The 25,858-nt window shown below is 34.3% G+C and overlaps 2 protein-coding genes across 9 annotated transcripts in view; one reads left to right on the top strand and one right to left on the bottom strand.

Moving 5' to 3' along the window:
- The window catches only part of OSGEPL1 (O-sialoglycoprotein endopeptidase like 1), a 39,154-nt gene that overhangs the window by 10,431 nt on the left and 2,865 nt on the right, over nucleotides 1–25,858 (top strand). For 2 of the 6 annotated variants that reach the window (XM_023499334.2, XM_023499333.2), the window contains exons 2-8: nucleotides 843–1,082; nucleotides 3,110–3,497; nucleotides 6,780–6,984; nucleotides 7,083–7,231; nucleotides 7,772–7,902; nucleotides 9,675–9,746; nucleotides 11,971–12,169. In XM_023499334.2, coding sequence (XP_023355102.1) covers nucleotides 862–1,082; nucleotides 3,110–3,497; nucleotides 6,780–6,984; nucleotides 7,083–7,231; nucleotides 7,772–7,902; nucleotides 9,675–9,746; nucleotides 11,971–12,043 — 1,239 coding nt within the window. In that variant the 5' untranslated portion in view covers nucleotides 843–861 and the 3' untranslated portion in view covers nucleotides 12,044–12,169. Of the gene's footprint in view, nucleotides 1–842; nucleotides 1,083–3,109; nucleotides 3,498–6,779; nucleotides 6,985–7,082; nucleotides 7,232–7,771; nucleotides 7,903–9,674; nucleotides 9,747–11,970; nucleotides 12,170–25,858 lie in introns of those variants that run through there. The other 4 variants (XM_031960326.1, XM_031960323.1, XM_031960324.1 and 1 more) reach the window with 4 other exon arrangements.
- ANKAR (ankyrin and armadillo repeat containing) overlaps nucleotides 13,580–25,858 on the bottom strand; it is a 96,733-nt gene continuing 84,454 nt past the window's right edge. The window contains exons 20-26 of one of the 3 annotated variants that reach the window (XM_031960320.1): nucleotides 24,691–24,813; nucleotides 20,538–20,696; nucleotides 19,648–19,765; nucleotides 18,846–18,955; nucleotides 17,820–18,016; nucleotides 15,634–15,680; nucleotides 13,580–14,025 (exon numbers count right to left, since the gene is read on the bottom strand). In XM_031960320.1, the coding sequence (XP_031816180.1) occupies nucleotides 13,760–14,025; nucleotides 15,634–15,680; nucleotides 17,820–18,016; nucleotides 18,846–18,955; nucleotides 19,648–19,765; nucleotides 20,538–20,696; nucleotides 24,691–24,813 (1,020 nt within the window). In that variant the 3' untranslated portion in view covers nucleotides 13,580–13,759. Of the gene's footprint in view, nucleotides 14,026–15,633; nucleotides 15,681–17,819; nucleotides 18,017–18,845; nucleotides 18,956–19,647; nucleotides 19,871–20,537; nucleotides 20,697–24,690; nucleotides 24,814–25,858 lie in introns of those variants that run through there. The other 2 variants (XM_031960321.1, XR_004233068.1) reach the window with 2 other exon arrangements.

Here is a 25,858-nt window from a genome sequence, read left to right on the forward strand (position 1 = left end):
GCTGGCTACTTCAACCCTATGGAGCTGCCTTTAATAATTAGTCTACAGAGCATTTACATTAAAGAAGTGACTTCTTAGTGTCAGAATGCCTCTGGCTTCAAAGACTCAGCATTCTTTTGTTTTATACTTGATTCCTAACGTCTCTCCTCCCTCTTTCCATCCTTCCAAATAGTCTCTTATGGGAGCTCCTCTTCCTGAATTGCACATGTAGGAATTTTTTTGCTATTCAGGTCAGCTCAGCCCCTTGTCTGTTCTGACATCCGTCTTTAAAGCACTATATCTCCTGCTCATGTTAGTACTTCTCACAGAACTTTGGGGGATTCTAAGAGATCCTCCTCTTATTATTTATTTTGTCTCATCTTTTTCTCTGGCAGCAGGGCCAAGTTGTATAAAGTACCTAGGCTACTTCTCCAAGATCCCCCAAAGGGTCAGCCTCTAGTTTCTAGGGCACATAGTTGTCACTTAGGAAGAGGAAAAATCCCTCACAAAACAAATATACTGTGATACCTGAGGGTTGTTTTTTTTTTTTTTTTTTTTTTTTTTGATGTTAAGCATTTCATCATGAAGTAAATGATTTGATGGGCCTTGTTTATAAAATTACTACTATAAAATCCTGTATTGTTTGTATTCCTATTCCTCCTCAAATAGCTGACTTCTATTTATGTGGTATTTTTAAAAATAAATTACTGCTAGTTTTTATGAGCTTTGCTATAATTTAAAACTGAAGAAGAATGCAAATAGCTTTCAAGCCTTTCATTATTGTATTAAACTTCTGAGTCTTATGCCTTGGCTATGCATAAAATTCACATCTTAAAATGTTTCTTCATATGGTTCTTTTCTAGGTGTATTTATAGATTCAACATGTTGACACTAAATAAGATATTGGGAGTTCCTTGTAGACTGGCCAAATGGCAAATACATGGATTTTTAAAAAGTTTTACTTTTCATCCTGAAAAACAGTTACTTCATAAACTTGTATTAGGAATTGAAACCAGTTGTGATGATACAGCTGCTGCTGTGGTGGATGAAACTGGCAACATCCTAGGAGAAGCAATACATTCCCAAACTAAAGTTCACTTAAAGTAAGTAGCCATTATCATAATTGCTTTACTGCCAAAAAAGAAATTAATGAAAATAATCCTTTTGTATTTCTTATATGATTAATTTTTATTAGGCTTTATAATTAAACACTTTTGCCTGTATTGATGGTAACATCTGAGCTTCCCAGTAGTCCTGGAAAGTAGTAATAAGAAAGTTCAGATATAGAGAAATGAAGGGACTTGGCCAGTCAAAGCCACCCAATAAGTAGAAATAGGACTCAAGATCAGGTTTCTGACCCATGGCTAATACTCTTCAAAGCTAAATTTCTCTTAAGACTAGATATTTATAATGACCCAGTTGGTCCCAAAGAGGAGATGAGAAAGTAAATCTTCTTTGAGAACCCTTTCTCCACCTTTTAAGATTGTCATCATTTTTTCCAAGTCTACTTAGATCATCCTACCTTCTTTCTCCATTAAAAACTTCCTCCTTAAAGCCTTCCTTTTCTTCATAAGCCCACAATGATTTTCCCATTCGCTGAGATCTTATGTTGTCCCTTATTATGCCCCTTAATCTTATACTGCCTTGTACTATTACAAAGTTAATGAGCAGAAAGCAAAAGGAACTTATTAAATGAAATAGTGAATGAGGAAGCTTACAACCTTGACTGGTCCTTCCACTGTTCCTAAGGTTTCTTATTTGTTAGTTTAATAGTATTTACAAATCTACTTTCTGGTCTCCTTCAAGAGAAGGAGAAAGTCAGAATCATTGATTTCAGGATCTGTTGGAACTATTCAGCTCCACTTTCAAGAACAAGTCAACAAGTATCAATAAACATTTACTATGTACTTAGTGCTAGGAATACAACAAAAAGATAATCCCTTCCTTCAAGAAACTTTCATTTTAACTGGGGAAGACAGCACATAAAAGTTAATTGAAACAGGAGGGACGTGTAGGGACATGGTGGCAAAATCAGGAGATGAGAAACAGAGCCAGAAGAAAAATGTAAGGTGAAAGGCTCGGAAAATTTCTCAAAGTAGAGGTTCTGGAAGAGGGAGATTCAAAGGGTAAAAAAGCAATTGGGGCCTATTGTATATGGGAAGATGTATATGTATGTTTTTTTTGTTTGTTTGTTTTTTTGTCTATTCCCCTCTGAGCTCAAATATTCATTAAGATGTATTTCTTACTATTTTAATGACCTAGAAAAAATAGCAATAAAATTCATCTGGAAGAACAAAAGGTTGAGAATTTCAAGGGAATTAATGAAAAAAAAAAATCAAATGAAGGTGGCCTAGCTGTACCTGATCTAAAACTATATCATAAAGCAGCAGTCACCAAAACCATTTGGTATTGGCTAAAAAATAGATTAGTTGATCAGTGGAATTGGTTAGGTTCACAGGACAAAATAGTCAATAACTATAGCAATCTAGTGTTTGACAAATCCTAAGATGCCAATTTTTGGGATAAGAATTAATTATTTGATAAAAACTGCTGGGAAAACTGGAAATTGATATGGCAGAAATTAGGCATGGACCTACACTTAACACCATACACCAAGATAAGGTCAAAGTAAGTCCATGATTTAGGCATAAAGAATGAGATCATAAATAAATTAGAGGAACATAGGATAGTTTATCTCTCAGACTTGTGGAGGAGGAAGGAATTTGTCACCAAAGAAGAACTAGAGATCATTATTGATCACAAAATAGAAAATTTTGATTACATCTGTGTGGATATTTTGAAACATGAATTTTGCTAATAGTCCCCTGGATTTTGTTTCTTGTAAACTTCTAAGTGTCTCAGTAACTGTTTTTTTTTCATTGAAGCTTATTAGATAAATATAGGCAGCTTTCTCACTCAGGTATCATTTTTATTTTAAAGCCCTTTTGCAAGAAATCAGACAAATACACTTTTATCCACCTTTGGTGAGATTTTTTTTTAAGCTATTTAGTTGAAAAATATGCTTTTAAAATTATTCTTGTACTAGGAGAGAAGGATTTGATGAATGCAGACATTCAGTTATGAAGTCTTATAATTTTATATGATAAACTCATGACCATTTTTCTCTCAGAACAGGTGGGATTATTCCTTCAGTAGCACAGCAGCTTCACAGAGAAAATATTGAAAAAATAGTGAAAGAAACTCTTTCTGCCAGTGGAATAACCCCAAATGAACTCTCAGCAATTGCAACTACTGTTAAACCAGGACTTGCTTTAAGCCTGGGAGTAGGCTTGGAGTATAGCACGCAACTGGTAAATCAGTACAAGAAGCCTTTCATTCCTATTCATCACATGGAAGCACATGCACTAACTATTAGAATAACTAATAAAATAGATTTTCCTTTCTTAGTTCTCTTGGTCTCTGGTGGTCACTGTTTACTGGCCATAGTTCAAGGTGTTTCAGATTTTCTTCTACTTGGAAAATCATTAGATATAGCACCGGGTGACATGCTTGACAAGGTAAGAGTTAATTTAAGAATTCATGTCTTTTTGTTTGGGGGACAGCTAGATGGTACAGTGAAGTGTGCCAGGCTTTAAGTCGGGAAGACTAGAATTCAAATATAGATTCAAAGACATAATAGCTTTGTGACCATGGGCAAGACATTTAATATCTGTTTAGCTCAGTTTCCTCATCCGTAAAATGGGGATAATGATAGCACATAACTCCCAGAGTCTTTGTGAGGATCACAAAATAATAATTGTAAAGTGCTTAGGACAACTGCTGACATTTAGTAAAATCTATATAAATGTTAGCTATTATTATTACTCTGTATGTATATGTGTGTGTGTTTCCAGTATAACATAAAGCAAGTATTTAATAAAGGTGTGGCAGATGACCATAAGTGACCACTGAATTTCAGTAGCCATCATTTTCAATTATGTAGAGTAACTCCATTATTGCCATTCAATTCAATATTTTTAGTAACCTTAATTAGGTAGACTAGTTCATAAAGACTTTATGAACAGTACAATCAAATTGGAAATTGAGTATAGTATAGAATTTTGTAGCATGTAGTAAATTTTTTTTAGTATGGTTTCTATAAATCTAAAATAGACATGTATTCATGTTTTTTATGTATCATAGTTTTAAAGAACTTATAAAACCTCTGAGATTGTATTTTGAGATGAATTTACTTGAAAATTTCATTTCAAAATTATCCTTAGTAGGCTTTATTCCTAAAGACCTCTTATTGGTGGTTGCAGAAACTTATTTCCTTTTGTCTGATTATTAAAGTAAATATCATAAATCATAGATTGAGAGGTGAAAGGAATTTCAGAGGCCATGAACATCTACTATCTCCCATTTTGCAGGTGAAGAATCCAAAGCTCAGAGAGAAAGTGATTTGTATAAGGTCACATAGAGAAGAAATAGCAAACTTAGGAGTTGAACACAAGTTCTTTGAGTCCCCTGTTCTTCCAGGCCCAAATCTTCACTGTCCTAAAAAAAATAAAACTGTTTCATTTAATCCTACTATCCCTCATGCTTTCATTCTATAGCTCCTTTCTTCTATAGTCAAAGTTCTAGAAAAAAAAACTACTGGTATTTGTTATTTATAGTTCTTTCCACTTCTGTTCTTGGTCCTTTGCATTCTAGTTTCTCAAGTCATCAGCCAACTGAACTTGTTAATGATCTCAACTGATAAATCCAGTGACCTTTTCTTAGTCCTTATCCTTGTTAACCTCTTCAACTTTTTGACAGTTGTTGACTATTGTTTTCTGCTGGTAACTTTTGATGACTACCAACTCCCATCTCCAGTCAGTATTCCTAGAAAGGGAGTATTTATTGACTGCTCAGCTTCACATTTCTGTGCATCCCAAGAATCCTTCCTTGGCCACCTCCTATCTATCAGGAGATTAAGCTTGAAGTTAAGCATGACTGTCTCACTTTGTCAGCACTAACATATTATTTGGTACAGAATAAGCATTTAATAAATACATCCATTATCTTCAACAAAGAGAAGATCTAACTTAGTTCCAATTGATCAGTGATGGACAGAAGCAGCTACACCCAAAGAAGGAACACTGAGAAATGAGTGTAAATTGTTTGCATCTTTGTTTTTCTTCCCAGGTTATTTTTTACCTTCTGAATCCAATTCTTCCTGTGCAACAAGAGAACGTTTGGTTCTGCACACATATATTGTATCTAGGATATACTGTAACATATTTAACATGTATAAGACTGCTTGCCATCTAGGGGAGGGGTGGAGGGAGGGAAGGGAAAAATTGGAACAGAAGTGAATGCAAGGGATAATGTTGTAAAAAATTACCCAGGCATATGTTCTGTCAATAAAGTTATAAAAAATAAATAAGTATACCCATGCTGAATTACTTGTCTAACCATTCCTCAGTCTTATTTGTTGGATCATTATTGATGTTTTGGCCCTTAAAAATGGGAATCCATAAAGATTCTTCTCTAGACTCTGTTTATATATATATATATATATATATATATACTTTCTCTATCTTACTAAATTCTATGAGTTTTGTTCTCATTGCTTTATAGATGTGGTGCAGTGACACAGGGCTTGATTATGGGGTCAGAGAAGTTCAAATCCTGCTTTTGATACTTACTACATATGTGACTCTTGTACTATAGATGACTTCTCAAGACTTCCATCTAGATGATTCAGTACATGGAGTACCGAGTTCAAATCTAGAATCAGGAACTTATTTACTACCATGTGATCTTGGACAGGTCATTTAACCTCTCTAGGTTTCTTCAACTGTAAAATAGGAATAATAATAGCACCTCCCTTCTAAAGTTGTTATGAGGATACAATGAGATATTTGGATATCTCAAAATATCCGAAACCTGGCACAATAGTAGGTGCTTAATTAAATGCTTATTTCCTTCCTTTCTTTTCCCTGCTCACTTTTGGATATAAAACAAACTCCTCAGCTAAACATCTAAAGCCATGTATAATCAGCTTCCATTGTTCCCTTTTGGATTTATTCCACTGTGTTCTCACCAAACACTTTCTTACTGTTCCAAGGTTAACATTTCATTCTTTCCCTTCTCTTCCTTTTTCCAGGCTGTCCTCCATGCTTTAACATACCTCTCCCTTATCTCACAGAATCCTTAGTTTTATTTGAGGCTAAGCTAGGGTGACATTGTACCTTCCATGATGCCTATAATTATTTATATTTTCAAGTTGTCATGCATATACTCTTTTCTTTCCTTGTCATATCTTCCCAGGAGAAATGAATGTCTAGTATTATGTATATGTCCAGGGCCAAGTATAATGCCTTGAAGTGAACTGGGTACAATCTAATGACACAGTGTTGGATTTGAAGTTGAGAAAACCTAGGTTCAGATCTATATCTGGCATGATTTAGCTAGCCCTGGATAAGGCAGTTAACCTCTCTATGCCACTTATATATAAAATAGAGATTTAAAATATTCATAGTATTAGCCTTACAGGATTATTGGAAGACTTGAATAAAATTGTATGTGTGTAATGTTTTGTAAAATTCAAATATAGAAGGAGGGCAGTGAATATGAGGAATTTATTTTCTTTGTTTATTAGATAGTGTAGCAGCTCCTATCTATATAACAAGTCACCCCACTGCTATGAATTGTACTATTGTGGCTACTAGCTACAATCTTACTTTTAAAAGCATTATATTTTCATAATATAGTATTCACTAATAGAATTTGGGAGGGTTTTTTGCATTTAGCTTAAAAAAATGTGAGCCAGTTAAAATACTGTCTTACAGAGCTTTTTTTTTTTCCTTTGCTAGGTAGCAAGACGACTTTCTTTAATAAAGCACCCAGCGTACTCTACCATGAGTGGTGGCAAGGCTATAGAACATTTAGCCAAACAAGGAAATAGATTACATTTTGATTTTCGACATCCCCTGCATTTCTGTAGAAATTGTGATTTTTCTTTTTCTGGACTTCAGACTGCTGTTGACAGAATGATAACACAAAAGGAAAAAGAGGAAGGTATATACATACATATATATGTACATTTAACATAGTTGAATGTATAATAAACCATCATGAAATAAACATTTAAAAATCACTAAAACTTATTTTTGCAGGTATTGAGAAGGGAGAAATCTTGTCCTGTGCTGCTGATATTGCTGCTGCAGTACAGCACACAGTAGCTAGCCACATTGCTAAACGAACACATCGTGCTATTTTATTTTGCCAACAGAAAGGTGTCCTAACTCCTTCCAATGCAGTGTTGGTAGGTGTTTTTAACTTTTTTTATAAACATTATTGGTAACAACTTGTTTTGGTATATAACTAAGAACCAGATTCTCTTGCATACATGTGAAGAAAAAAAGGTACATTGTTATGTACATGGTAAGTACATGGTTATGTGAAGTGGAGGAGAAACAATAATAGCATGTCCTGCCTGCAAGAACATTGCAGCCTTATTGGGCTTTAGTACAGGCTGAATAGCCCCCAGACATCCTTAATTATTGTGAAATATTATGAAATATTCCAAGAATTGAAAGTGATTTAAGAAACTTTTGGAACAGTATAAAGAAAACTAAATCTATTTTCCTAACAAGGTATTGCTGCAAGTAATTGATAAGTATTTTTGATGTATATAATTTGATATGTAACATTATAACAGGGGAAATTACTATTAGCATCAAAATTTTCTTATGAAATTCTTATTCATAGCACATGTAATACCTTCATATAAAGCAGTTTGAAAAATGCTGGTTCACATTTTTATTTTTATGGGGATTAATTTCAGTCTTTTAAATTGCTTCAGGTTGTATCCGGAGGTGTTGCAAGTAATTTATATATTCGAAAAACTTTGGAAATTGTAACAAAAGCAACAAATTGTATTTTATTATGTCCTCCTCTCAAACTTTGTACAGATAATGGAATTATGATTGCATGGTGAGCAAAACAATATATATTTTTATGTTAGCTTTAATTTTAGTTAATTTAGTTTAAGTTTAATTTAGTGGAAATGTTATGTCTAATAGTAAGCTGACAAGAGGGCATATTCTGTAGTAGAGAAATTCTAAAAAGATAGATTTAGAATTGGAAGGAACATTATAGACCTGATGTTCTAATTCTACTTATATTACAGATGACGTGGCCCTAATCTTTGCCAAGACAAATGCATTTACCAGAACAAGTGATACATCCTCTCTTTTTCTTAAATTGTTTCCCTCAGACTTCCCTACCACCTCACTTAATCTCTCCCTGCTTCCCTAATACCTATAAACACATCTCCTCCAATCTCCTAATCTCAAATCTCCCCTAATCTCAAAAACTCACAATTGATCTTTCCATTCCTGTTGTTATCTCTTGTCTTCTGCTCTTTGTGACCAAAGTCTTAAAAATACCATCTATAGTAGGTGCTTCTATTTTTCCTTCTCTCTCCTTTTCTTGACCATCTGACCTCATAATTCAAACAAAACTCCTCTCTCCAAAGTTACCAAGGATCTCTTAGTTGTAGGATCTATTACCTACTCTCAGTCCTCATCCTTCCTGATCTCTGCAGCCTTTGCAATGTCAAACACCCTCTTCTCCTTGATGCTCACAACTCTCCTGGTTGTCTGAGGAATGAACTCATTCCTCAGTCTCCTGTGAGGAAACTTAATCTATGTCATGTACACTACCTGTCCCACAGGGTTCTGTCCTGGTTTCTCTTCCCTTCTCCCTTCATTTGGCAATTTCATCTGCTCCTATGTATTTAACTGTCATCTGATGATTCTCAAATCTACTTATCAGCCCTGACCTCTAAGCTTCAGATTTATATCTCCAGCTGGATAGCCAGTAAACATTTTAAGTACAACATGTCAAGAACTGTTTTCATTTTCCTTCCCCCTAAAATTACCCCCACCTTCCAAACTTCCATATCACTGTCCAGGGCATCATCATCCCCCAGTTCCCCAAACTTGCAATCTAGTTGTCATCTTTAGCTCTTCACCATCTGTCACCCTCAACTTCTGTTTGTCACACCTCCCCACATCAAATCTGGTTCCAAAGCCTGTCGATTTCTCGAATCAGCATCTCTCAAACATACCCCTGTCCCCTTCTCTCCTCTGCATTGCTACCACCCAATAGTATTCTGTTGCAATCCACTCTTCACTTATGACCACCTCAGCAGATTCCTCAGCTTCCCTGGCTTTCTTCAAGTTCCAGCTAACATCCCAACTTCTACAGGAAACCTTTCCCCGTCCCTCTTAATTCTTTAGCCTTCCCTCTATTGGTTATCTCTTATTTATTCTGTATGTAGTTTGTAAATATTTGTGCATATATGCTCATTGTCTCCCCCATTAGAATGTAAACTCCTTGAGGTCAGAGACTATTTTTTATTTTTCTTTGTATCCCAAGAGCCTATTTCAGTGCCTAATATATAGAAGGCATTATGCTTATTGAGTGAATCTGGAGAGATTAAATCACTTATAAGACAGTAAAAGACAGAGTCAGGATTCACAATCAGAAAAATCTGGATTCCAGTTCTATATTGGGCATAGATGAGTTTTAAGACCATGGATAAGTAAGTTAACTTCTTTGTGCCCTTGACAAAAACTGTAAGTTATAAACATCAGTGAAGGAAATTTCTGGACAAGTATTTTGCCCAGTGATGAATTCACATTTCTAGAACACAATTCTTTAAATCTTTGAAATATTTTATTTCTACATATCTTCTTTAGGAATGGTATTGAGAAATTGTGTGCAGGATTGGGCATATTACACAACACAGAAGGTATTCGATATGAACCAAAGTAAGTGGCACAATTCCTATTTCTTCTTCACGCTATCTTTTGAATGTCATTGCACTAATTTAAACTTCTTGTGATCTCAAGTTTTCATTGAAGTTCTATTAATAATTAATGTTACTTTAAATATTCAGGAAAGCAACATATAATTCCTTTTGTTAGCTTCTAAATGAAGGTGGCACCCTTCTAACAAGCATTTAAAACTATGACTGTCTAAGAAGTCATCATAAAAGTTGAAAGGGATTATGGGTTTTATGACAAGGATTATGACAGAGTTCATGTATTAGAGTCAGGGTAACAATTCTTGACTGTTTAAAGATTTGTTAATGATAATATAATTTAAGCCTGTTGTGAACAGGTGGCCTTGATTGGCTGCAGCTAAAATGATTGTAACAACAAGTAATTTGGTAGAGTCAGATATGCAGGCAGCCCAACCCAATAACTAAACTCCTTAGTCCAGTGGTATTCACCCAAGACAGTACTTGGGCATGCTAAGCCATGGAAAGGGAACATTGCTTTCTTTTTAGAGTAAAAGTAATCCCAAGCTTAGGTTACTTTGAGCTTATTGTGCACATTCTGGTCAAGAGACTGTTCCTCAGGAAGCGTGTAGCAGTTTCAGATACCACCACCGAGCAGAAATAGTCCTTCAGAACTGGTTTCACAATCAAGTTCTGTCTTCAGTAACTCATCCTTCATCCCACCTGCCCTAAACTGTTGGACATTTTGAATAGATGTTTACCACACTTTTCCCAGTTAAGAGTCATTCCCTAGAATAAATATAGTGGCATAGATAACAAGTTGTTTATTAGCAGCTATTCCCGCCATTCATCCTCTCTAGTTCTAATGTACTTGGATAGTAATTGAGAGGCTACAAGCTCTTCACAGTGTTGTTGTAGTTAAAATACTTTGTAACTCTAAAGCTTAAAATAAAAGTGACCTATTGTTACCAATGATCACAAGTTGACATTTATAATAAGCAGCTGGTGGTACAGGGCATTGTGTGTTAGAAGACCTGGATTCAAGTTCAGTCTTAGACACTTATTATGTAACCTTGGGCAAGAAAATTAACTTGTTTGCTTCAGTTTGCTCAGTTGTAAAATAGGGATGTTATTATAGCACCTACCTCCCAAGGTTGTTGTGAGAATCTAATGAGATCTTTGTAAATTGCTTAGCACAATGTTTGATATATACATATATAATATGTGGGCTATATATATATATATATATATACATAATATATGTGGCACTGTATAAGTGCTAGGTATGATTGTTACCATTGTAACAGGAATATGCAAAGTATTCTTGTTTCTCTGATTTTCTCATTCTTCTGATCAAGTATACGTTTTAGTTGAGAGTTTTTTCCTGTCACTTTGAATGCCCCCATATTCAGTTTTCTTTACTAATAACTCATTCGACTATATATTACAGACTATTTACTCTTTTTCTTTTGTACATAAATTAGTTATTTCCATAAAAGATTATTTTAGGAAAAGTAATATGCTTGTTCAAGTACCAGAATTTACCATGGGTGTGAGAAAGATACTCTATGTAGATTGTGTTCTGCCATATCCTACAAACTGAGATTGCATTTGTTTTAGGACCTGGTCTTCTGATTCATTTTAAATGTAGGATAAAGTTTTGTGCCTAATTCATGTAATATGACTGCTTGATTTTTTTTAATACCAGGGCTTGGATCTATTCCAAGCTTTATTTTAGGAAACCTGGAACCAACATCCCACCCAGAAAAACAAAGGATCATAGATTTGGATATCTGGAGGAGCCTCCAGAGATTATCTAGTTCAGCTACATGAAAATTCTCTAGAAAATTGAGATCCAAAAGGTGATTACAGATCCAGGACTCAAAGCCTGTGACCCTGAATCCTAGTTTAGTGCCCATTCTTAGACAGCAGGAATGAGGCTATAATGAACTAAAATAGGAAGAATGCTTGGAGTCATTTGGGCAAGAGGAGACTAGGTGGAACAAAAAGATGATTAAAGTGATCTTTCTGAAGACCTCCAGATCTGTAACTAGCAAGATTCAAAGGGCCAGCAATCAAAGATTACCTCCTTCCTACCCCCACCCCCCCGAAAAAACAAACTTCTATTTATATTTTTATTGTTCTGTGATCATTAGTATAGATTCTTCCTCTAGTAATCATCAACCTAATCTGTATGAATCTCTGAACTTATCAAAGTTAAAATGTAATACATTGCATTTTTTATTATACAGATGTCCTCTTGGAGTTGATATATCAAAACAAGTTCAAGAAGCTGCCATAAAAGTACCAAGTTTGAAGATTTGATCTTTGATTTTCCTTAAGAAAAAAATTTTAAAGGTATTGACTCAATGTTAGTACCAGATCTTGGATTTTTGTATGCTGTATTTGAGAAGATGTAAAATTGTAAATATCCATTAAAGCTTTTTTAAAGGTATTTTTATACTTCCCCTGTTATGCTCCTGTGTTTGACAGGTCAAATAAGACTTTAGGGGGTCAAAATTTTGATAATGAAAAGAAAACAAATTGTAAATACAACTAGACAGACAATAGCCTAATATAGAAAAAAATACAAAAAATTTCTTTCCCTTATTATATGAAAACACCTAAAAGTTACAAGAGCCATGCATAGATTTCTTACAGCATGGGAAAGGGTAATCCCAAATAAGATAACCCAGTGAACCTGTCATAGGTAATAGAGTCACAGATAAAAGAGGAAATCCTATAATAAGATACATGTAGTGATGATGGTTGGCCTAAACCTTGTTAAATGAATGTTCTTCCCCCAATGCTCAAGAAAATTTGTTACTAGTTCTTTCACAAGATTAAGTGTTTTATCATATGCCAACCACTAGGGGTACAGATAGTTTTTGTTCTTGGGTAACTCATAATCTAATAGAAATAACAATTTATAAGAGAATTCAGTTGCGAGTCTCTTAAAAATACTGGATGGAAATATTCACTGGTCCTCAAGAGACAGCAGCAAAGCAAATTCTAAGGACTTAAAGAGCTAGAATCTTCTTTACCAGGTTTTTAATAATTGGGACTATTGAAGGGCCTACGGGTCCTTTTGCTGGGTCAGGTCTTTACAAGACGTTGCACTCTTAGACAATGGCTCTGGGGCCAGACTGGAAGCTAGGTTGGGAGGTACTATTATTCTCAGGGGCTTGTGCTCAGAATGTTAGGCCTATATCTACCAGGGTCTGAGTGGAGGTGATGATTGCTGTGGTGGTAGTAGTTTGATATTCCTGGCACAGCACCTGCTTATAACTTCATTAGGGCATGTTGCTCCTTTCCTAGAATGTACCAAAATCCAATTTATTTACTACTACATGAAAGGTTGCAAATCTAATATTTTGTGTGATCAGATAAAAGTGAACTAACATGTGGTTCAATCTTTAGGCCTGAAACTTTAAACAGTGCCTGGTACATGGTAGGTACTTAATAAAAACTTGTGGGTTGGTTGCTTGATTGGATACAAATTAAGTAGAGGAAACTGACAGGATTGTAAAAACTAGTATTCTAAGCTCTAGCCCATAAGGAGCAGTGACTGGATAAAGAGATCTGCTTTTATGTGATTATTATCTATCTATCTATCTATATGCCACAAATGTGCTTGGAAGGCACTTGCCTCTCATCACAGCTTTGGATTTATTGAGCACCACCACCGTACATGCTTCCTTTTTATCTCATGCAGCACCCATTCAGGGGCATGAGATGACAGGCTCCTTTCTTGTCTCTGGTCTTTATTTGAAGGGTGAGGGACATTTTGGGAATTATAGCCTAAAAGAGGAGGATTGGTTTGGTCCAGTCAGCCAGTCAGTCCTCTTTTTCCTCACACACACACACACTTTATGACATAAATATTCATTTGTTGCTATTATGTCCATCATGAAACTTTATTAGAGTGTGGTTATTCTCATTTACTACAGAAAGTTTTATTCACTGAACCATATTTTTCACTATCAGTATTTGGAAATTCCTGTTTTAAAATGCTAGCAGGCTCTCTAGCTATGAATGTTTTCATGTTGAAGTGGTTTGAGCATTTTCTTGAGTGTCACTGGGAACTTTCTTCTGTTTAATTTCCTTGAGTTGATTTAAAGCCATTACTCTTGGCCGTGAGACTTTTATAATATCTGGTGAAGCTGAAGTTGAAAAAGAAAACATTTTACGAGAAGTAGTATACCTTGTTGCTTTCAGTCTTCCTATTAAGTTGCTTGTACGAGGTATTATAAGCAAAGAGTCTTTAGGCTGAATTCTAGCTTTTGCTTTTCTTCTGTGTTCTTTACCTAGAAATGATAGAGAACCAGAATTACAACTATTATTCTCAGATTTTTGTCACTTTAATGAGTTATTTTCCTAAAATGGAATAAAGATGAAATTGTTATGATTTTCCCATTTCAAAATTCATTTCATGTTCTTGGCCATTATAATTAAAAAGGCCAAAAAAAAATTATGCCTTCAACATCCTGTCTCGGAGGTTGCCTTGGCCAGAATTAGACAAAGTAGACCTTCCTCAAATATTGTTAGACTGTCACCCTGTAAACTTGTGGTCAACCAACAATTAAATCCATTGCAGCTAGCTGATAGACAAAGTTATCTTTCCTGCCCAAAGAACTTGGAGTTAAGTCAGTTGTTCGCATTGCAGTCCCATTTGATCTGAAAAGGGTTGATAAATAAATACTGTATTCTCTTACCTAATTTTTCTTGCAAAAACCTTTATCATTGTAAAATATGGAGATTTCTGTGATTATCAATCTCATCTTTTAACTTGGTTTCTTCTTTTATTTCTTATATGAGGCAAGTCCTAACTAAAGGTGTTTTTTAGTCTGGTCCTTAGCACTAAGGACACGTAAGGACAAACAATGAATTCTGCAAGTAAATAATGTGTCACCTTATGTTGGAAGAGACTGATATGTATCCATTAGGAGATATCAGAATCATAAAAGTTTCATAGAACAAAGAGGAGTATATTACTTTTCTTCCAGTTTGATAGATAAAGAAGAATGAGGTATTTCCGTCTTCAGATTTGGAGTGATCAACCCTAACCACAGGAGGATTTATTGGCTACTTACTGTTTGTATAACATAACTAAGTTTTAATAGATATACTAAAAAGTAAAAATAGCATTCTTAAGTACAGGTTAGAGAAAATGATAGCAAGTTACATGATAAATGTATAATATGGCATATAGTAATGGCAATATAGTAATGAGTCTGATTTTTGCCTGTGATTTGCAGATTCTCTCATTGTTTTATTAACCCTTTTCTTACAAGTCCAGAGAGAGCATATTTACAAGTGAAATTTCTGTGGGATAAAATCATTAACTAAATCGAGATGAGTATTAGGATTGTAAATCTTCCATGAAAGGGGAGTTGACAGAGCTTGCATTTTAGGCAGAAGGAATACATTTGAAACTCAGATGGGGAGAGAGAATTTTTGGAAGGAAACTGAGGGTTTACCTAGTGCGATTTTTCTAAAAAAGAAAACTAAATCTCAGATTAAAGTGATTTGCCCAAATCCACATAGCTAGTTAGCAGCAGACTCAGGACTAGTATCTAGGTCTCCTGACTGGTTTAGTGATTATTCTTCTGTATTATTATTCCTCTTATGGAATAGAAAATCATCACATTGATTCTCTCCCCACTGTCCCAGGCCCACCCCCACCCTCCAAAAAAAAATTGTGTTCTAACATCACATAACTCCTTAGTCAAAATTTTTATATATTAGTGGTACCTGAGGGACAAATTATACTTTCATACCAACCACACATTTGACTGAAGTGGAGAATGTGTGAGAGCAAAGAGTGAGTTATGTTTTTAATTCTTTCATGGCCACAAAGAGAATAATTTATTTACTTTTAATTAGCCAAAATGTCATCAGAAGAAAAACATTACCTTTTTTAAAGACAGGCTTTACAGATGGGCCTCCATTTATCTCTAGACTGAAAAGGAAAGAAGAAAAAGTTGGAACATATTTTTATTAAGTGCTTATTTTGTTTTGAACACTGAGAATAGAAATACTGGGGCAGTTGCTGCCCTCAAAGAATTTATATTTTAAAAGAGGAAATCAACATATAAATGGGAGTGATAGCCAGGGAATGTCTGGGAAGTCTCAGGAATGGTGAGTTGATCTGTAGAACCACTGTAAATACTTATGCTATATATAATTTTTGGTGTTTTTAAGATCACTTATACTCCACATGCAGTGATGTTTTAATTCAGCCTTTCAGATTTAATTTGCTTTCGACACTGCTGAGTTGTACAATGGCATATACATGGCACCTCTCCATTGCCCATTGATTGCATCTAATTCCCGGAGATAGTAAATTGTTTTCTTACTAGTTGAGATTGAGGAATAATCTATCTGTGAGCTTTTAAAATTCAAATTGAGAAAGTTTCAGAATAGAGCCAGAACCACGTCATAAGTCATTTAGGAAGGTCCCCACTTCCATGCCTCCTGCCCTCTCCAACTCCAAATGGTCCTATTACCGTTCTATTTACATTTCCAGAGAAACTAAAGCTGGAGAGATAGGTTGTCAGTCTTTGTTACTAAGATTAAGTATTTTAGAATAAGGGATATAGTACCTCAGGGCTTAACATAGTGCCTGGCACTTTGTAGGCTCTTAATAAATGTTGTTTGGTTAGTTGATTGATCCTATAGTGAAGGAAATTATGAATTTGTGAAAATATGAAGAGATTATAGTAGAACTTGAGGAATCTACTTCCATCCATGTAACATTAAACACTCTATATAGGAACATATGTGGAGCAATTCATCCATACCCCACCAGGTAAGAAACTTCTAGGATTTCTGATAGAAAGGAAAAAAGCAGTACAAGGGAGGGTAATACCATAAAATGGTATTACCATTTTAAAGCTAAAATTAAAGGTCTCCATGAAAACGAATTTAAGCTTTTATACTATGAATTTTAACTACCCAGAAATGAATGCCATTTCTAATATTTCTATGGAACTTATGACTCCTTAAATGCTATGTATTACATAATAGTTTTTCATAGAACTGGGAATTTGTTAGTGGAATTTGATGGCATATGCCTAGCAATAATAACCTTATACAGTAAATTGTGTTTGTCTAGCATTTCTTCATCCAAAAATCTCTGTTAAGTACAATGCATCACTAGTTTATTAAAATTCATATTTATAATGATACATCCTAAAGGCACTTAAATATCCAGAATATACCTCTGAATCAAAGAAAAAAGCTAAATTTTTAAAAATTAATTTTAGGATCCAGTGTTGTATTCTTATTCTTTTGGGAAATTGATGATCCCTCTATGGTACATGTAATTCTGCATTAACTAGAATATTTGATTATAACACCAAATTCCCTCTTTGTATTATATTCTACAGTTAAAAATCTTTTGTTAACATTAGCTATGGTGTAAAATATATTGTATATTTTACTATATAGTATAAATCCATCTTGGGCTCCAATCCAAAGGATTAGAAGAAAAAATATAGGAAGTGTATCATATAAAATAATATCTTGAAGCTTTAAAGAGTGATTTTATCATAAAAGGGGAAAAAAAAGGACCACATTATATTTCACTTCATCTACTACCATGTGATCTGGCTTAGTCCTTTTCTAGCCTTTGGAATTGGAGCCCAAGTGTTTGGCCTACTTCTGGAATAACTCTTTGCCCCTGCTTAGAGGTAATTAGGCTTGATGACCACTTATCACATATATGGTAGAGGGGTTTCTTGTTCATATATGGGTCAAAGATCTAGATTTACTTTAGATTGACTCAAGAATGGACATAAAACTCTTGGATCTTATTTGTTAATAACATAACTTTCTAGGAATCCTCTGGACTTATAAAGTAGTCAAATTATACTCCTCTTTATCTAGGTCTTCTGACCTCAATCAAAACTGAGCCAGGTTCCCAAGGTAGTTTTTCAGATTCACCTCCCTGTCATTGTGCATATCAGAAATATTTCTGAATTTCTGATTTTCATTAGACATTTTGAAATCTTCTTGAGTCACCTAGGTAAATCTAACTCAAAAAAGAAGCCACCTAAATATAACTTTATTATCATAATTTCATATAAATGCATGGTACCTTATAGAAGGCAGCCCAACTTTTTTTTGCATTTGAAATTCCTTTACAAAATCTGGGTTGATACTTGCATCTTTGCTGATGTTATTCATTAAAAGAAGGAACTGATTAGGCTTATTTCTGCATTCCTTTAACAGGAGTCGGTAAGCATTTGCACTGTAAGTTAAGTAGCCAAGAGCACAGGCACAAGCTATACGGACCTAAACAAAACAGAGACATTTCTTTCTTGGTTGCTGATTACTTTTTCCTTTCTTTCTTTTTTTTTTTTTTTAATTTTAAAATTTCTGTGTCCCTCATCAAATATTTAATGAAATTAACCAGTATTTTTTTTTAATGCAAGATGTATATCTCCCTGAAACAGAATTCTAACAGAATGATTTTTCTTTCAACTACCTTATTTGACACTGTCACTTACAGAGCAACCACATAGGCTGATAGAAAGGGCAATATGTTCCATACATTGCAGTGGTACTTACTGTTATTTCCCAAAGGTCAAGAGAAGTAGTATATAGAGATATTTAGTTTAGAAGGTCATAGAAGAGGATCTAGTTATTGTCTTTAAAAACCTGCCATGCTAAGTATGAAGAAGGACTTAGCATACATGTTTCAGAACCTGGCAGAGGAGTTCATTCCAGCCTAATGACATATTTCTAGCTGAGTCTCTGTTTACTCTTACTCACAAGAGGGTAGTGGAGAAACACGTAGCAGGAAACCAGTATCACTCATGTAACACCAGTAGCCAATCTCCAGTTCTATTAGGTTTATGGTACTTATTTGGGCTTGACAGTCGTCCAAACCAAATAAATCATTTTACTTATGCCTTATGTGTGACTGCTAAAAATGACTGAATTTTTGTTAGATTTTTTTTTTCTAATAAGAATTAAGGAATGACCAATTTCTTTATAATCAATTCTATTAATTCCAAAGTTGTGCTTTGACTTAAGAATTAAGGTAATGACTGCTAAATGAGAAGAGAAAAAATTATAGCTTCCTTATATTACTAAAGCAGGGTAAAGTTTTCGGTTTTACCTCTTCTTTTTCTGAGTACAAATGGTAGCAAAGCCTTTGAATTGTCCTTAATGTAGTAAAGCCTTCTGTAATACCAGCTCTGCAATGAGTCAAGCTAGCTATCAAATTTCCTATAAATCAAGTAGATAAAATTGTTAGACAAAAAATTTTGAAAAGATGTCACTTTTTGCATAAATAAAATGTTTTAAAATGTAAATGTTTAATAAAGCAGTATAAATGAAATTCTTTGATTTTTTTTTTTTTTAACTTTCAGCTAGACAGGACTGAAGAAAGCTTTGTGGCCATGGAATAAACTATTAAATGTGACCAGACAACTCATACATGTTAATTGTTATAAATGGGTCTTGGTGCAAATCTGTCCACCACAACAAAAAACTGAAAGTGCTTATTTTCCTAATGATGGAGAGTACTTTGGAGGGTGGGGGAACCATGCAATTCTGTATCCTAGGAAAATAATTGAAACACAATAATAGAGTTGGTTTATTTGTTGTTTGTGTTTTTCCAGAATTGTCCTAGTACTAGAAGTGTTCCCAAGGCTTCCCCTCACAGGTCAGTCAGTCATTAAATATTTATTAGGTACCTACTATGTGCTAGGCACTGTGATAAGTTCTGAGTATACAAAAACAAAAAAGGACAGTCCCAACTCTGTAGAAACTCCCACTCCCATAGAGAAGACTGGTTCGTAAGAATCTAAGCCCCAAACCATTGTTCAGAGAATTATTCATTATCACTTGAGTTATCAATACCTAATATTCTGAAATAGTGAAAATAATTTTGCATATTACTTTTAGTAATTCCTTACCTGTTAAGACCAGAGTAGCTGTCCTACATGAATACAGAAGTTCAACTAAAATAGTAATACCTCTTGCAGATAAAGTAATATGATCCATATCTACAATAACATTGGCTAACACAATTACCTGGAAATAAAAGCAAGATCATGAGATTTGTTCTCTGGATTAGGAACCACAGGAAACACTTGGAACTAAAAAAACCTTTCTTCATTTAGACTTTGTTTTCTCCTACTAGGTAGAAAAGTGTAAGGAAACCATTAGGAGGTTGCAGTAACTAGATCCTCTGTTCATCTTGGGGACATTGCTACCTTTACAATGACCTTCAGGAGTAAATCGCTCCATGCAGCCTTGAGAATTATGTGGAACTTGGAGAGGAAATAGAAATAGTTGTGGTGGTTACAGTTGTTTCTCAAAGGGCAGGAATAAAAGATAAAGAGAAGAAATGTATAGGTGTAGACAGGTTAGCAAGTCATAGAAGAGTAAGAGCTATGTGGGTAATGATTAATCTAATTTGACAAGTCCCCAGTGTAACTGGGGGAAAATATTACACATGTAAATAGATAATAGCATCAATGATTGCACTGAGTACTTTGGATGAAATTATGTTGTGTTTCATGATATATACAATTGAGGCATTTTTATCTTTTTTTTCTTCTTAGGATATTTATTGGTTTTGTATTAACATGATGCACATATTGAATAACTTTTTAATTATGTTCAGTTTGCTGCTAGCCTATAATTCTACCTATGAGAATGGAGTTTTGGAAGAAAACTAAGGGTAATGGACAAGACAGATATAAATTTTACCTATCAAAATTTTGGGACAAGCTTTTCAAATTCTTTGTAATGTTATGCTAAATGTATTTACTGATTTAGTATCTATAATCTACTTTTATACCTGAAATGCTGCCATTGCCCTTTCAATCTCAATATCCGATTTCAGAAAAGGTTCAAAAATAGATACTGTAATTGCTCCACTTTCCAGTATTAAATATTGTTGATAGCGATTATTAAATGCAAAAAGCGTTATTGCATAGCCTGCTCTTAAGCAAATATCCTAGAAATAAGAAAAACATTGTCTTAGGTCATTATTTTATCATATCTACAATGTATTGAGGTAGTAAAATATATAGCATTTAATTCATAAACTAGATACTAAACTAGACTAGGGATAGAGATTGGCTGGATTTAGGATTTCATTGATATGTAGAACCCCTGTATGAACAAATTCCTTCTACCAATACAGTTCATCATCATCTCCTCTGCAACTTACAGCCTTACAGTATTCCCTAGAGTGCTGAGTGCCTGTGACTTGCTAGGGTCACAGAACCAGTGTGTCAGACATAGGACTTGAATACAGGTTTTTCCTGGCTCTTAAAATAGCTGTCAATTACAATGAACTGCAAACTTAGTTTGCCATCTACATTGCATGTAGGGTTAGGGTTAGGATTAGGGAATTTATACAGGGAATTTCCATACCAGAATCCTTTTATGTTAATGAAACCCAGTAGGTATAGAAATAATATGAAAGATAAGATATAGTAATAGCAAAAGACGTTATGATCCTATTGAAATTCTTCATTTCAGTATTTAATATTCATTTTAGCATTATTTTACAGAAGCCCAAAGTTGGAAGGAACATCATAGCACATCTCTTCCAACATCTTTTCTATCTATGATTAAGAATTCCCTCTATACCAACTATCATTTAAAGACTTACAGGAAGGCGCAACCCACCACCTTTGCTGTCTTCCTTTTTTACTTTGGACTTTTGTCTGTTAGTAGAGTGCCATAATAGGTTCTTTAAAAATGTTTATTATTGGTTTATTGATTCTTTTCCTGATTTTAAGCTTATAAATTTGCCTCATTACAATTATAACCCATTGCTCCTAGTTTTGCCCTCTGAAGCCAAGCAAAAGAAATCTAAGACTTCTTCATATATTAATGCTAAACATCTCTAATTCCTTCAACCAGTCATCATATGATATGAATTTGAGGCTTCCCACTACCTTTGTCACCCTTCTTTGGAATATTTTCAATCTGTCAGTGGTCTTTCTAATAACGTGGATACAGAAATGAGCACAATACTGGAAATATAACCTGAGGGGAGGGTAAACTAGTCTTGAGCTATTGCTTCTTTCAAAATGATGATTGCCTTAACTTTCTTGGCTAGATATAATATGTTGTTGACATCTGTCAAACGTGGTGCCCACTAAAACTTTTTTGAGATGTATGACTGTTCTACTACCTCACCTTCACCCTCTGGCTAAATCTTGGATTTGTGAAATCTACTTTTTGAAGATAAATATAAGACTTTGGATTTCTCCCTATTAAAATTTATCATATTAAACTTAGTCCAATATTACATTATATTATCCATGCCTCTTAGCTTTGTGCCATCTGCAAGTTTGATAAGTTTCTTATTTATGTCTTTTTTGTTTGTTTGTTTGAGGCATTTGGGATTAAGTCATATGCCTAGGTCCCACAGCTAGGAAGCATTACTTGTCCTCCTGACTTCAGGGCTGATGCTCTATTCACTGCGCCACCTAGCTGCCCCCTATGCCTTTATTTTCAAATCATTGATTAAAATGGTAAGCAGCATAGCAGTTTCCAATAGCATTCTATGGGACACCTCTGCTAAGTTGATAATAAGCCATTTATGATGGTTCTTTAGGTCTGATCATTCCATCATTTTCAAATCTACCTATTTGAACTGTTACCTAGCCCACATCTTATCATCTTTTTGATATAAACATTAGACTTTATAAATCTTTTGCTAAAAATCTTATTGAACTATATCTACAGTATTCCTTTGATCTGATGTGAGAAATATTTCTAAATATTTGGTTTTCATTGGACATCTTAAAATCTAGTAATTCTATTAAAAAAAGGAACAGATTAATTTGGCATGGGCTGCTCTTTGTCATCATTGCTTCATTTTTGTTTTTATTTTTAGCTATTCACTAAACTTCTCTGTAACATTATATTCTAGGATTTTTCCAAAAATTGAAATCCAACTCACTTGTCCCTAGCTTTTAGCTTCCCTTCTCTTCACTTTTTTTTGAAAATCAGGATGACATTGGCACTTTTCTAATCCTGTAACATAAGGGTTACTAACCTGGTATAACCAAGCATGTGTTTAAAACAAAAAAAAAAAACCTTTTGATAACTATATTCTTCATATTTCCTCTACCATGTTCCACAAGCAGGTACTTTTTTTCCCTCTTTTTCCCCTCACACCCTTCACACTTTTCATGTTGCTTTTATTTGTTATCTTCTCCCTTTAAAAAGTAGGTTTCTTGAGGGCAGGGACTCTACTTTTGCTTGTATTTATATTCTTAGGATTTAATATAGTGCCTGATACATAGTAAGTGCTTAATAAATTCTTATTGAATTGATGATTGTTTTATTCATTAGGCCATGTTTATTTTATAAATCCCCAACCACCACAAAACCTGATATCCAGAAACTATTTCAGAGTCCCTGTGATCTCCAGACTTACTCTGGAGGAAGAACTTGACTATTCTCAGTCTGAATTTGGGAAATGTATATGTGTATGTGATTTGTATGAAAAGAATTATTACATTACTATATATGTGAAGGTAAAAAACAAAATAACTCCAAGGAACATTTGGGAGAAAAGAAACTGAGAAAGAATGTCACCAGAGAGACCCATTATCTTAATGATTGTGTTTCTAATAACTTTAGCTTGGTTTTGGTAATGGAGGTTCCCCTCACTGAAGAACAATGCAAATGTATCTATGTGTATTTTTATGAGGCATCATGGTGTAGTGAGCATCAGCCTTGGAGTGAGGAAGACCAGAGTCCTTTGGAACCATGATGACTGTGGGATGCTGGGCTTGACCTCCTAGTGGCCTAAGTCTTGAAGTTTCAAGATAGTTGCAGGCCTACTGGGCCTTACTGGGCCTTTACTGGGCCCAGTTTCCTTACTGGGAATTCCTTTCCCCAAAGAAATCATGCATTCAAATGAAAATCAAAATAGAGCCTGATTATCCAATTTCTTCCTTCCCACAACAAAATCTCCCCAAAACAGACCAGGAATAGATAACTAGTCTTGCTGCCTAGTACCACTAGGATAAATCAATTCCAGAATATCTGATGCTGTGGTATATAGCAAAGATTTGACACAGTAAATCATTCAATGACAATTTTACTTTTAATACTTATTTTGCCCCTTTTCCAAATGTCAAGGGAGCTAAATTGAAGTCAGACTAACATTATCCTCCACTAAAAAGCCCATTTTTAATGCCTTATATGACAGAGGTGACCCTAAGATTGTAAAAATTGTGTCAGTAAATTCTAGCAGGTCTCCTGAAACTGGGAAGATTTCAAGTCTTCTGACAAGCATCTCTTGAGCAGCCTAGCCAAGGTCAGTTACCAAATGTTGGCCATCAAGTCATCAATGTGAAAAACTGAATATCAGTTTTGGGGACCCTAGCAACTCAGAAAATATCCTGCTAAAATTTAGAAGGGTTGTAAATTAGTCTCACCACAGAAGTTGACAATGATTATAAATTGAAACTACCCACTATTGACATTCAAGTTCTGATTAACTTAATTCCAGGTTATTTGATGGGATTTAGAGAGAGATGGAAAGGTGGCCTTAGGTTTATTAAAGAAACTTTCACGATAATTTCATGTTATGAATATCCATTGCATCAGAAGATTAGCACTAGATTTTAAGGTCTTTTCGGTGTAACTCTGAACAAGTTGTTTAGCCTCCCTGTTTTTCCATTTTATCATCTGTGAAATGGAAACAACAATACTTGTAGTGACTAACTCTGAAAGCTATTATGAGAAAAGTGTTGTATATACTTTAAAAGTACTTTATAAATGAATTACTATTTAAATTTTTCAAGGAACTAAGGATGAGAACTTAGGAAACCTAGATTGTAACCCTTCTGGATTTCAGTGGTAAAACGAGGGGATTACATTATACTATCTGTAAGTAACCTTCCAATTCTAATAGTTTATTTTATTGGGCTATTATGTAGTATAAATATTTTATAACAATAGTATATTTGAAGTACCTTATCTGGTGAATGAAGAAGATAGAGGACATCATCATACTTAAAACCTTCTTTTTCTTGCAATATATCTTGCAATTTATCATTCTTCAGGACAATACAAGCCAAGGCACATGCTACTTCAACCTGAATTTGTTGTTTAAAAAAAAATTCATGTCCTATTTACTAAAAATGTATCCAAAGAATTAAGTGAATCAGTCAAAAATATTTATAATATTTCACAGATGATAAAATGGAAAATATTTATAAGATGCCTGTTGTCATAATGAAATAATATTATCTAGATTAAATGAACTTTGTTTAAATCCCTTTATATATCCTAAAGAGCTATACAAATATCATCCTCATCATCATCATCATCAATCACGAGACTGCATAGTAGATGGAGCACTAGGTCTGAAGTGAGTAAGAAGTTCAAATCTGGCTTCAGTCACTTACTAGCTGTGTGACCCTGAAGCAAGACAAATTATCTCAATTTCTTCATCTCCAAAATGAGGATAATAATAGTACCCACCTCCCAGGATTGCTGTGATGAGATATAATATAAATGATATAGATAATAACTGTAAAGCTCTTGGAATATGGTAAGCACTATATAAATGTTAGCTACTATTATTGTCATATTTATTATTATTATTGTCATATTTATTATTTATTCAAAATATAATATCTACTATTTTATTTTCTAAGCTGTAAATTCAAGAGTAATTTCTTAAAATTCTTGGAAGGGATGGTTCTTAAAGCCTTACTTGACTTGAAAAATACAATTAAAATGATAGCACACTTCTATATAATACTACACTACAACCCTATGAGTCCAGTGCTCTTATTCATGTCTTATAAACAAGGAAACGGAGTCTTGAAAGGTTTTGGTTTGTTCAAGATTGTACAGTTAGTAACTATATAAGGCAGATTAAACCAAGATCAGAACTCTATGCACTTAAATCTCCCCTTTAAAAAAGATGATTGAACCTGCCATCTAGGGAGCGGGTAGGGGGAAGGAGGGGAAAATTTGAAACAGAAGGTTTTGCAAGGGTCAATGTTGAAAAAATTACTCATGCCTATGTTTTGTAAATAAAAAGATATAATCTTTAAAAAAAGATGGTTGAGTGGAGATTTTCTTTTTCCCTGTACTCATACACAATGCCAATAAATATATTTTTTTAATTCC

The sequence above is a fragment of the Sarcophilus harrisii genome, chromosome 3 (genome assembly GCF_902635505.1).
Source record: "Sarcophilus harrisii chromosome 3, mSarHar1.11, whole genome shotgun sequence".
Classification (NCBI taxonomy): domain Eukaryota; kingdom Metazoa; phylum Chordata; class Mammalia; order Dasyuromorphia; family Dasyuridae; genus Sarcophilus; species Sarcophilus harrisii.